This window comes from Schistocerca cancellata, chromosome 4 (assembly GCF_023864275.1).
Source record: "Schistocerca cancellata isolate TAMUIC-IGC-003103 chromosome 4, iqSchCanc2.1, whole genome shotgun sequence".
In the NCBI taxonomy this organism is placed as follows: domain Eukaryota; kingdom Metazoa; phylum Arthropoda; class Insecta; order Orthoptera; family Acrididae; genus Schistocerca; species Schistocerca cancellata.
This window is the reverse complement of record NC_064629.1, coordinates 329,431,839-329,444,192: the sequence shown is the minus strand read 5'-3', so window position 1 is coordinate 329,444,192 and position 12,354 is coordinate 329,431,839. Positions and strand designations below refer to the sequence as shown.

General features: G+C 35.9%; 1 protein-coding gene across 3 annotated transcripts in view; it reads left to right on the top strand.

Moving 5' to 3' along the window:
* The window catches only part of LOC126183360 (ELAV-like protein 1), a 226,918-nt gene extending 215,590 nt beyond the window's left edge, over positions 1–11,328 (top strand). For all 3 annotated transcript variants that reach the window (XM_049925280.1, XM_049925278.1, XM_049925279.1), the window contains exons 5-9: positions 1,513–1,572; positions 5,943–5,981; positions 7,699–7,954; positions 9,368–9,409; positions 10,017–11,328. In XM_049925280.1, the coding sequence (XP_049781237.1) occupies positions 1,513–1,572; positions 5,943–5,981; positions 7,699–7,954; positions 9,368–9,409; positions 10,017–10,341 (722 nt within the window). In that variant the 3' untranslated portion in view covers positions 10,342–11,328. The remainder of the gene's footprint in view (positions 1–1,512; positions 1,573–5,942; positions 5,982–7,698; positions 7,955–9,367; positions 9,410–10,016) is intronic.
* Positions 11,329–12,354: the final 1,026 nt, after the last annotated feature.

The window sequence follows — 12,354 nt, the reverse complement described above, 5'->3', positions numbered from 1 at the left end:
TGGGCACACAATACTACTGTATATGGACATATCACTGGCCTATGACTTTCATCACCTCAGCGTGCAGCTTACTTGCTATTACTATAATAATCACTTTAGATGCAGTGGTTGCAAGATTATCCTGAAAGTTGGATGTTGCAGTATTTGTAAACATTTCAAATACAGGATTACTTCTACTACAAACTTCGTAAGAAAGTTCAGAATTAACAATAGCACATTATAGAGTCTGGATGCTAACTTGCAATAATAGCATTCCAAAACTTATTTAGAGTACATTTTCTAAGAATCACATGGTTGTTGACTGAAAAGAATCCCACAGATGTGTACAGATAAGTATCCAATCAGAAACCGAGAAAGATTGTGGTGATGATAACAACAGTCTATCCGAAGCTCAATTTCGAAATACTCATTCCAATTCCAAAGTGATGTGGGACAGCACAAATGATGTTTCATACACTAACATGGATGGTGAAGTCCACAAATGCATAACGGATCGAGAGATTATCTCCTTCCCACTGTAAACCTATGTTGTTATAGACATCCGAAATTGCTTTAATAGTGCATAAAATTCTTCATGCCAATTGATGTTTAAAATAGTTAATAAATATACCCAATTTTGGTATAAATTGACATAAAGCATTGAAGACTGTTTCAGTTTAACAGTGACAATATCTGATAGTATAGAGATGTTAAGCAAAATTAATTTCATTTGTGCAGGTGGGACATCATTGAAAAGTATTATTTTGTAACTGGGTATTGGGCTGGTTGCATGAAGTAAAATCTGACAGTACAAATACAAAGAAAGGTGAATATCATGTAGACAATTAAGTGTAATACAAAAACTGTAGTATTTTGCAACACATTAAACAAAGTTTTACTCTATCTTAATTTGACATCATGCCACTGTCAGACTGTCTGTGAAAGCAGAATACCTTTCCAGGTTAAGAATCCAGTGAGATTTTGAGTAGGACAGGAAAGATTTCTGCCTTAGTTCCAAGTCAGCAAGTAGAGCTCACTTGTTAACTTGCAATTCTCAGGATACTATAATAGTGATCACATATATAAAAAAAAACCTCTAAAACATAGTAAGTGGAAGCTTATAATACAGAGCAATGTGTAAGTTGTTTTATTGCTGAGTACCGAATGTTCAGTTGTTCTTACAGTATGTATTTGTTAATAAGTAAAGTATCATTCACTATCATTCCCCCTCCCCCCCCCCCCCTTTCCAAGATTTGCAGGCTGAATTATGATATGTGGGCAATCTAGGCTGTATTTTTTTCTCTTTTTTAAAATACTGAAATTTTATTACAAAATGAGGTACAATGCAGTATACAAAGTTGTTGGGTGGATATACTATTCATAAAGTTTAACAACTGTAAATGTTTAACAATGAAGCTACACACACACACACACACACACACACACACACACACACACAAAAGGCATCCTGGATTCGCACTCATATGCCAACCCACAGGACACAATCGCCCTATAAGGCATTTTTTCTTGCAGAAACCAGCGAAAAAACAAGCAGTTCCGAGCCAGAATCCATGGAGCCTACTTCCTTAACGCGCAAGTATAATACAGCATTTTTTTTGTTTCGACATTATTGTAAACATCTAAGTTCGCTGTTTGTTTTGCAAATGTAGGTAGACAAAAAGTGGGTGCCACTTGCCTTTGAACTTTCACCTAAGCCAGCTTCAGAAGTGAATGACACTTTGCATGAGAATCTATGTGGAAAATGTCACTCTGCATTGGATCCTTGGTAATTGTTGTGCTGCAGATTTGTTGTTGAGTTTAGTAGCTGTTAATAGTTGTGAAGAAAGAGTGTACATAAGGCTATCAATCGAAAAATGGAGTAGTAGTAAGAGGACGGTGGGGGGATAAACTGAGGTACAACAACTTACTACATGTTGTGGTGATTTCCTGTAGTATTTAGAGTTAACAAGATCAGTTTCTTCTATGCTTGATCAATACAGACATACAGCCTGTGACACTGTTAAAGCTTAGTATGAGCAAATACATGACAGTTCTGTTCTGCTCTATTCTCAGCACTTGTAATACAAGAAAGTGATTATCGGTTGTACAATCGTATTCTTTAATATTAAAGAAATCTGCCTACAGTGATAACTTCAGTGAAGGAAGGTGTTCAAAATATACACGCTGGTGTGGTAAATATCCTTCTTCGAAGAAAAAAAAGAGCATTTTGTCTGTACTCTAGAGATTTGAAGTTGCATAACCTCAAATGATAGGCAATTTTCTTCATATAGTGGCTTGTTTTATTGGTGGGAAAATGTGTTGAAACGTATCACTGTGGGACAATAATTAACTGGAACTACAGTAATTTGAATTTGCTACAGACAAGAGATTTCCGAAATGTTAACCTATTGACATTGTATGAGGACAAGAGCTATATAGCTCAGCAGATCCCTGAAGCAAGTTTACATTTGTGCCACACACTCCCACTGATATGATTACATCAGAGAGAAAACAGAGGCAAAACAGCCAACTCTGTTATAATTAGCTGTATATTTAGCATGTACTGACAGTGTCAAAAAGCTGCTCTGGCACTCTTAAACATAGCTATTTATCCATTGATGTGATTGAGTGGCATTTCTCCCATTCATTGGGATGCTTACTAATTAATTAATTAATTAATTAATGTAGACTACATTGTATTTTATCCACTGACGAGGACCATTAAATATGGCACCAAACAGAACGAATTTGTATAATTAAAACTTTAATGCATTTAATTTCTTTTATGATACTTCGGTAAATCATTTATTGTAAACTGATTTGAGCTGACTAGGTAACAAAACTATAAATTCACTGAGCTCCGAATCTAAAATAATGAAAAATGTGTTCATTGTAGGAGGTTATGTAGTAGCAATGAACACTAGTGAATTATAAATGGAAAAGAAAAAGTTCAGGATTTGGAATTGATTAAGGCTGTTTTGTTATTGCTGTATGGGAAACACCTGATAAAAAAACAATGTGCCTGTCGAATGAGAGTAGTAAGTCTTATGTATTACTTTCCTTTCTCAGTAGATGATGATGATGATGATGATGATGATGATGATGATGATATTCATTGTCACCTCGGTTGAGTTATGCAATGTGTGTTGATAAAATTGAAAGTTGAACATTAAGATGGTTCAACAGCTAATGATTTAGGTTTTATTAAAGCAGGAACTCGGTGTAATTTCATGTACCTACAGACAGGAAGTAATACAAAATTGTGGATCTATCTTTCTATGCTGAAACATTGCTACAGATTATCCAAACATTATGTATCAATATGTCATTGAAATTAACATAAAATACTGTGACTCGAATTAACCCTTAGATTCCTCATTAAAACCATGCTAAAGTCTCAACTGCTCATTCTTCCAGTTTTAATGAGATTTGGTGCTAAACTAATTATGTAATGAAATACAGTATTCTCACTGTAGTTAATAGGAGAAGCTACATTTCCATAGTGTGTAAAACAAAATCTTAATGCAGCATTCAGACTGGAAGTTTCAGGGTTTTGGGTAGATTTCACTCCATTATGTTGATGGAAAACTGCTTAACACATTTTACCTCTGAAAAGTTATGTGTGACTGCATGAATGTGATGTACTGCTTGTATTTAGTCCATAATGGCTCAGTTAGCTAAAAACATTTCTAACAGTTTAAAAAACAATACTAACAGTTGCAGAAAATGCAGCATTGCTACTGTTAATTTAAATTGTTGTTAGTAATAGAGAACACAGTTCAGTTTCCCCCGAAATCTGTTACACTGGTTGCTCAAAGCACTTCGGTGGGGATGTGGGTGCAGAACAAGAAGTGACTCAATTTTAACACTTCATGTAACTTTTCTTTGTGGATTAACTGTAGAAAACAGAGTGCACAGTAGAGCTTACAGAATGTTCATTAAAATAATGCAGTTGTGCATTAGGTACCATATAGTATTTCCTATGACTCTCGCTGGAGGGTGTGAGGGTAGTTTCACCGAAGTGGGATAAAATAAATAGTATCATACTGAATCTGAGGAACGTACAGTATCATGTAATTTAAACTATATTTCTAATTAGCATAGGAAGTCAGACTAAAAGTGAGATAGTGTGTGTGGTTTGAGGTTTTCGGCCGCTAAACAGCGTGGTCATCAGTGCCCAAAAAGTGAGATAGGAACCTCTGTCTGTTCCTTAATCTGTTGTTAACATTAGAGGTGCAAATTCAATTACGAAAGGGGCATGAAAAAATCTTTATTTTAGGAGGCATTTGCTATAGATGGTCACACATTAGGTATAATCATCAGTGACATTTGAAGTGGGAGGGGGGGGGGGGGGGGGATGATGATCAGGTTCTTGACCACTCTACATTTGGATGGCAACCACATCTGTCATACAGTGGTTTTGATGGTATGCTACAGTTCCTTTCAGAGCAAATGTTGCAGGACAGCAAGTAGAAATCTTGGAGGTGCATGTGATGTTATAGAAAATGTGCACATCAGATATTAAGAGGTTTTTCATGCTGAAAATTGGATGTGAAAATGAGTGTAGCTCACAGATGGAAACCAGTCTTGAAGATAAAGTTTGTTCATCCCATGTGGTTAATTTGGTACTGAAAGTGTAGCAAGAAAACCTCATGGTGAGAGATTGTTTTTAAATTAGGATGTGCCTCCCTGTTGAAACTATGGTTTTTGTCTTTTCTGATAGCACAATGATTTGGCAAAGCTTGGGGAATAATGGCATATGGCATTTGGTGTAAAAAGTTATCAGTTAAGTCATATGTGAGCAGGAATAAAATAGTGAAAACAATCTTCAGACTGTAACAAAAACCACATATGAACTGAAGTAGCCTTTGGTTTTCTCTGATGAAACTTGAAATCACATGTATTAGACTTCAAATAAATGCCATGTAGTGTGTGAGTAGGACTGTTTGGCTGTTACTTCTGTGCTATGGAGGGCATTGACTTAAAAACATGTAACTTGTAAAAGCACCCCCCCACCTCCCCTCCACCAGTAAAACCAAAGGAATGTACACTACTTCTGCCCTGTTTCTTTTCCATGAACACGGCAGTGCTGCCGCCAAGGACAGGTCTTTAGTTAGCTTTGTCTAGTAATACTGATAGAACTGTCCATGTATTCTTAAAGATAAGAAGCTAATTGCCATGAGCATCTTACGTATCCCCATTGAGATTATACTTGGTATAAAAGTACATAATCGTGCACATATTTTAAGACTACATCTGAGATTATTAGGAAATAAATTGTGAAAATGCTAAGTAATTGACACACACACACACACACACACACACACACACACACACACACACACACACAGTGTATGTGCACACTGTCATAAAAGGTGAGCAGACAATAAGCATTGACTTTGTTCCACTTTCAGATAGTATGTGTAAATTTTGCTTAGAGAAGTCAATGAATGAGTCATGTTGATTACTCAAACTGGTGGCTCATCCATTCCCTGATATATCCCGTGAACCACACTACTTTTAGATTATGTGCATGATTTATTTATTTATTTATTTATTTATTTGTGTGTGTGTGTGTGTGTGTGTGTGTGTGTGTGTGTGTGTGTGTGTGTGTGTGTGTGTGTGTGTGTGTGTGTTTGAAAAGTTTTAATACCTGCAAATAGGAATAAGTCATACGTAGTTGTTTGATATTCAGAGTAATGAGGTCTGGTGTTTATATACAGCCTGTATTTGTCAAATCCCTGTGTAATAATTGACAAAGTGTGTTCATATTTATGTTAGCTGGGGTTCTAAGTAGAGAAGGGAAATTACACACAACGCACACTAAATCTGACAAAATTATATGTATGAGAGAATTTTGTGTGTGGTTTTTAAACAAATTTTGCTGTTTAGTATTAGTTGTTTAGTTTTTGAGCCATATCAATTAGGAAATTGTTGTACATTTTTGGTTTTCTTTTCCCTAGTCCGCCAATTTGTCAGTGGAGCCGGAGACAGTTTACCCTGTACGTGAGTGATTAATGTTTGTTTTTAAATTAGGATGTGCCTTCCTCTTAGAATAGTGGTCTTCATCTATCCTCAGTGCATAATGATTTGGTAAAGGGTGGAGTACAACTGTATTTCTTGCAGTGAGCAACAAACTGCTACATTTTTTCAGCTGATATAAAATTGCACAAGTGCAGTGCCTATTATTGTGGAATTTTCTTCTTCTAAGGAAGTATTAGTATTGGAGACCACTGCTCTAGATTAACCCAAGTAACTGTAAAATGTTATAAAACACTTACAGCTTCAAATAACATAACGAGTTCTTTAGTGCACGCTGTTTGGCTATATATAAAAGTTTTGATTCTTAGCAGTAGTTTTTATGTACTGACTCCTGACTAACCAATATTTAGTATCATGTGAAACTCCTCTATGTAGGCTTACTTGAAGTATTTATCGTGGGAGCTACTTAAACACTGTTCTCTCAGTGAAAGAAAAAAGAAATTGTAACTGAACTCACAGTGTAGGTATTTTGAAATAGCTTTCTGTAATGGGTTGTAGTTAAGTGTTTTAAATGTGGATTATTGTCAGCTTACTAAAAGTTCATGGGGTCAAATCAGCAAATGTTAAAGATGACTAATATGAAAAGAAATTCTTGCAGTTTTGTTTGGTTACCATTGACTGTTGGAATAATGTGATAGTCCTGCCATGGCATCATATGAACACCAGGCCTCGCATCAAATGCAGAACTAGATGACTCTTACTTTTGTTTGAACACAAAATACTTTGGAACTGTATACAGGTACGTTATCTGGTACAAGCTGGTACTTAATTACAGTAAGAAATACTGCGGCCAGATAATCATTAATTGTGGTCATTTATATCACTTCAGTGTTTGTGTGGGATGTTAGTCAAGAAATTATATGGCGTAACAAAGTCATCCAAGTATTAACAGGAGAAAATATTTTCATTTTCTACTGAATGAAAGTTTATCATACTCCATCTCTCTCTGTAAGAAACATACACTGACAAATTTTGTTTCTGTGTGGCTATCATGAAGTTAGTGTATCTTGAAATGTGTGTACATACGAAGGTCCATTGTGTGTGTGTGTGTGTGTGTGTGTGTGTGTGTGTGTGTGTGTGTGTGTGTGTGTTTGGTTTTTTTTCTCTCTTCAAAGCCATTGTTAACTTTGCTTGCAGCTGTTGAAGACCTTTATTCATATGAAATTAAATTTAATCTTCACTGCTGTTCTATATTTTTTGTTGGATTTAAAAATTTGCAACTTAAAGTTGCCTTTTGTATGATGTGTATGTAGTTCACATTATCTAAAAATTTTAAACTCTTTACATTCTCCTGATTGTATTAATACCTTGGGTTTTTGCTTTCTTGATCAAAAGCATGATTTACATATGCATGTTCTGCCCTCGCCTGGTGTTCATGTCCATGGCAGAAGACTTACCTATATCAGAATATCAAGACATTTGTGAGGGTTAGTAAAAATATTGGTAGCTTGGAAACCTTTTACATGTCTTGGCTTCCATGGTAGTAACTTACTTTTTTTTGTTTGTTTTGCTCCTAGGTTTTTGTTTGTGTAGCTTGCTAACCAATAGAAATAGTTTTCAAATGAATGCTAATTTCTTTGCTTTTTGCTTTTGTTGCTTGCTTAGTGTGTGTACTGAAAAACTTTACAATTAAAGTATAGTTGAAATATGCTCCTAAAATCAGTTTAAATTTTACAGGTCTGTCTAAGGGTGTTGGCTTCATTAGATTTGACCAACGTATTGAAGCTGAACGTGCAATCCAGGAACTTAATGGCACTGTTCCAAAAGGTTCCACAGAAGCCATCACAGTGAAATTTGCAAATAATCCAAGCAACAACAACAAAGCAATCCCTCCTTTAGCAGCTTACTTAGCTCCTCAAGCTCGGCGATTTGGCGGACCGATTCACCACCCGACGGGGCGCTTCAGGTACATTCCACTGTCACCACTCTCCAGGTACTTGACTTTCCCAGTTGCAGTTCGTTTCATTACCACTAGTTCTTTCCAGTTAGTTTCCTTTTATATTCCTTTGACTATATTAATTTTTATTAATTTTTCTTGTAAATTTTCTGTAAGACTTTTTTTTTAGTAGTCTACACAATTTGTGTGCTGCAACTCTTTAAATGCCCTGTATCCGTGGAAAGGTATGACATCTAAAATATAGCTTTGTATAATTGGCAAATTTAGCATTGTACTAGAATAGTACCCTTTAACAATATATTACCCAAATACTGTTCCCACCCTTCTAGCAAATTTGCTCAAAAGGTCTTGGTGACACTTCTGTAGTGTTAATGGGAAAGAGATTAAAGGTGGTAGTTACACCATCAAGACTCTTTAACTTTAGATCTGTGAGTAAATATACTTGCTGCCGCTTTTGGCATACTTAGTATAGGCGTAGTACTTTTCTCCTTCTCCAAATGTCACGTGATTGTTTGCTACATTGGCCTGCCTTTCCACCAAGCAGCCCGTACGGACTGCCGCTGTGGCCTGATGCAAGAGACTGGTAAGTAATAGCAGTGATTTTGCTGAGTTGCTATGTTAAATGAATTGGCAAATCAGCAGTTTTTTGTTGCATGGTTAGGGAGATTTTATTCTCCTAATATTAATTGTACTGTCTTTTCCATTAACTCGGGGGAACTAAAGTTTGTGCCTGCGAGAATTAGCTCTTTTTACTGTGAAGGTAAATGACAATGTGTACAGTGCAGTGTATTAGTAAAATCTTAATTTTCTTTCTTGTAGTGTGTTTACTATAAGCTTAAAACCCCAAGATGCTCAAAACTCCTAGCATGATGCTGATTTGCTTCTGTGGAAATTATATTAAACCTTTTATTAATTGGTTTGATATTCCAGGCTACATTAGTTGGCTGCTAGATGTATGCAACTAAATCTGTAGTGCGGCCTCAACTGAAATGTGAAATCTCTAATTTATTCATATCTCGGGGAAATCAAAAATGTAATACCTACTGTCTAAACAATACAGGACTATTACTTAAATGTGGCATACTGGATATGCTGCTTCCCTTTTTAGTTTTTCTTTCCATTTTTTACGAGGCATCCTGAACGTTGGAGCATTAGTATTTCTGTTGAAGGGTCTTACTGAACTAGTGGTGTATCTAACTTGACTGAAGACTTGCCTTAATTCTTTAGTATGGCTGCCATCTCTGCATTTCATGTGGTCTCTTATTAAATCCAAGCAAATTCAAGTTTTTTTGCATTCAGATGAAACCCAATATCCATAGTTCTTTCTCTGGCTTTCTTGTCTGGAAACAAATCTCAATTTCCTGTTTAATTTAGACTTGACGTTTTAGCTTCACATTATATATACTCGCTGTTTAATTTTCTTATGTTGGTTTCTGTATTTTGTTTTAGCACTGGCAAGACCATGCTAGCCATAAACAAAGGCTTACAGAGGTCAGTATTAAAGAGTTTATTCCATTAAACTTACAGTACTGTTTCGTTTTTGATGTTTATTTAGCAGTTTCTTTGTGATGAGCATGCCCTTCCTCTCATCTTTTTCTTTTCTTTCATTTTTCTTTCATTTTTCTTTTTTCTTTTTTTTTGTGTTTTGTGTTTACTCCCTTTGTAGAACCATCTGTGTTCCTTTGGCAGCCACGCAGTTATACAAAGGGTAGGGTTGGGGCACTTCATTGAGGCACAGACAACATAAGGCCAGATGGCATCATCTGGGGTCTTTAGTTGCACAGTGTGACAAGTTCCCATTCTAGTGGAAAGCATGTACTAAATGTTAAAACATGCTCTTGACCTGTTTTTGCTTTATTCACATAACAAGATATGCATTTCAAATGTTGCCTTATACACCCACCACTTTCTGGAGCTGTAAAAATCAGCATTGTCCTAAACATTTTAAACATCTGTTTTTATCGTTTTGATGAAAATAAATATATCAGAAATGAAGGAAGTATGTGCATTTGATTTGTTATGTGAATGAGGTTTGTAGCATGTCCTGTTAATTCATGAAGTTGTGATTGTTTTTTCATTCAGCAGTTTAATATTTTAGGTATTCACCGCTAGCTGGAGATCTGCTTGCCAATTCAATGCTACCAGGAAATGCTATGAATGGCTCAGGATGGTGCATCTTCGTGTACAACTTGGCACCGGAAACAGAAGAAAATGTCCTGTGGCAGCTGTTTGGCCCATTTGGTGCAGTACAGAGTGTTAAAGTTATTAGAGACCTCCAAACCAACAAGTGCAAAGGTTTTGGCTTTGTAACGATGACAAATTATGATGAAGCTGTAGTAGCTATCCAGTCACTAAATGGATACACTTTGGGAAATCGTGTCTTGCAGGTGTCGTTCAAAACAAACAAAAGCAAAACCACATAAGTGGCTGAAAGAACTTGTACAGCTGCTGTCACATTGGCTGCTGTAGTGCATTTTGCGTGACCGTGCTAGTCATAAGCTGAAGCAGGTGAGAAGGCTGCACTTGTTTAATAATGATCACTCTATGAAACCAGGAATTGTGGACCTAATAATTGTTGGCGATTAGTCCATTTGGTTGCTAGATTTCCCTTATCCTCCCTGTTCATCCTTGTTCCCTTTCCCCATCAGCCATTCCAATCCCTGTGCTCTTCGCAGTTCCATAGAGTTTTTAGTGTCCTTTCTGAAATAATTTTTGGAACAAATGCAGCTTTCCAGAAGGGTTAACTTTCCAGGTGTATTATGGTTTTATTGCCCAATAATATACTTGACTATAACTGATAAAACGCAGCCAACTTTGAGCTAGTCAAGACTAGTGCAAGTCATGTGTTTCCTAAAGAAAGGTGTATGAGGAGCAAAGTTGCATTTTATAAAATCCTCCTCATTCTCCTTGGTGGCAATTCTAGACATTTTATTGTGTAATTTATTAAATATTTTAATCGGTAATGTTACTCAAGCTGTGTGCAAACTGGACATTCGATACTTCAGTGTCCAGCATTGCAAGCCAAAGAATATGTTGTAAACTATATCTTAAGATATATGAAGCAGCTATTAATGCTATCATTTTGTAGGAATATACAAAATACGAAATTTCTCATTCTGCACACAATTCTTGTAACATTGCTGGCCAGAATGTACTGGCCCATTCATACATATATATATATATATATAGATATATATTTTTTCTTTCTTTTTTGTGTGTGCAACGTTTGCATTCATTTTTAACAAAACTTAATTCACCCATTTGTTTTTTGATATAGTTAACCTGCATTATGTAATTATTTTCTAATTTATGTTGCATATGGTTCTTACTTTTTGCCAGAAGTTGGCGAACGCGCATGTGCACACATGCGCGCGCACACACACACACACACACACACACACACACACACACACACAACTTTATTCCTTGGAGGTTTCTACCCTTTTTTTTTATTTTTTTTTTTATTTCAGTTAGTGTCAAGGTGACCTACTGTCTTTGTAAAATTTGGCTGTTCCCATGAAACTTCAGTGTGTTAGTTCAGTTGATGGTATTGATTATAATAATTTTTTACATGAAGGGATATATTCCACAACCCATGCACTAACTAGTATTCCTCCTCACAGTAAAGTAACTGGAATCCTTCTCTTCATTTGGCACTGTTTTATTGTTCATGGTTACGCAATTTCTTTTCATTTGCATATTGTTTTTTTCTGGGGAACCACACAGACTTGCACAAATTTATTAAGTAAATAAATAATATAAATATTGAAAATAAATCAGGTAACCTATCAAATATGCTGCCCAACTTGATAAGTCAACTTCCATGAAAGAAATTTATTTTTATAAGAACACTTATCAAATTTAACAAATGATGCATTCCTAGTGGGCGAAAGGATTTTAAATGAAAGACATGAAAAGTACGAAGAAATTTAATTATATAACGAATGAGACTTTGTATCTCTTCATCTTCTTAAAGTTTATATAGTGTCAAGATAGTTCCCATTTCACTAGGAGTTTCCGAGTTAGGCGTGCTCAGCAGAAGCACAAGGCTGGCCGGGGCCTCCATTCTTCCGGCCTTTCCCCCCTTACCCCCACACTGGGCCTTACAACAGATCAACTTCCTGTTGTACCAAGCGCACCATGCTATGACAGTGCAAATATCTTAACTCGCTCATTGTGGAAGGAATCAGGACTCGTGCAATACGTCAGCAGTTTTTGAATACAAAATTTTGATGGACTTTATCTTTCATGGTCACAATTGTAAAGATTAAAAATGAAAATGTATATATATTATACTTTGCCTGAGATTAGGAAAGAGATAGAGAAACCTTTTTGATAAAAAAACTTTATCATGCTGTTGAGGATAAGAGTTTAACTACTAAAGAGTAGATTATTAAATGGCGTTCAGTCAACTCGATGCACTTTTCAGTGTTATT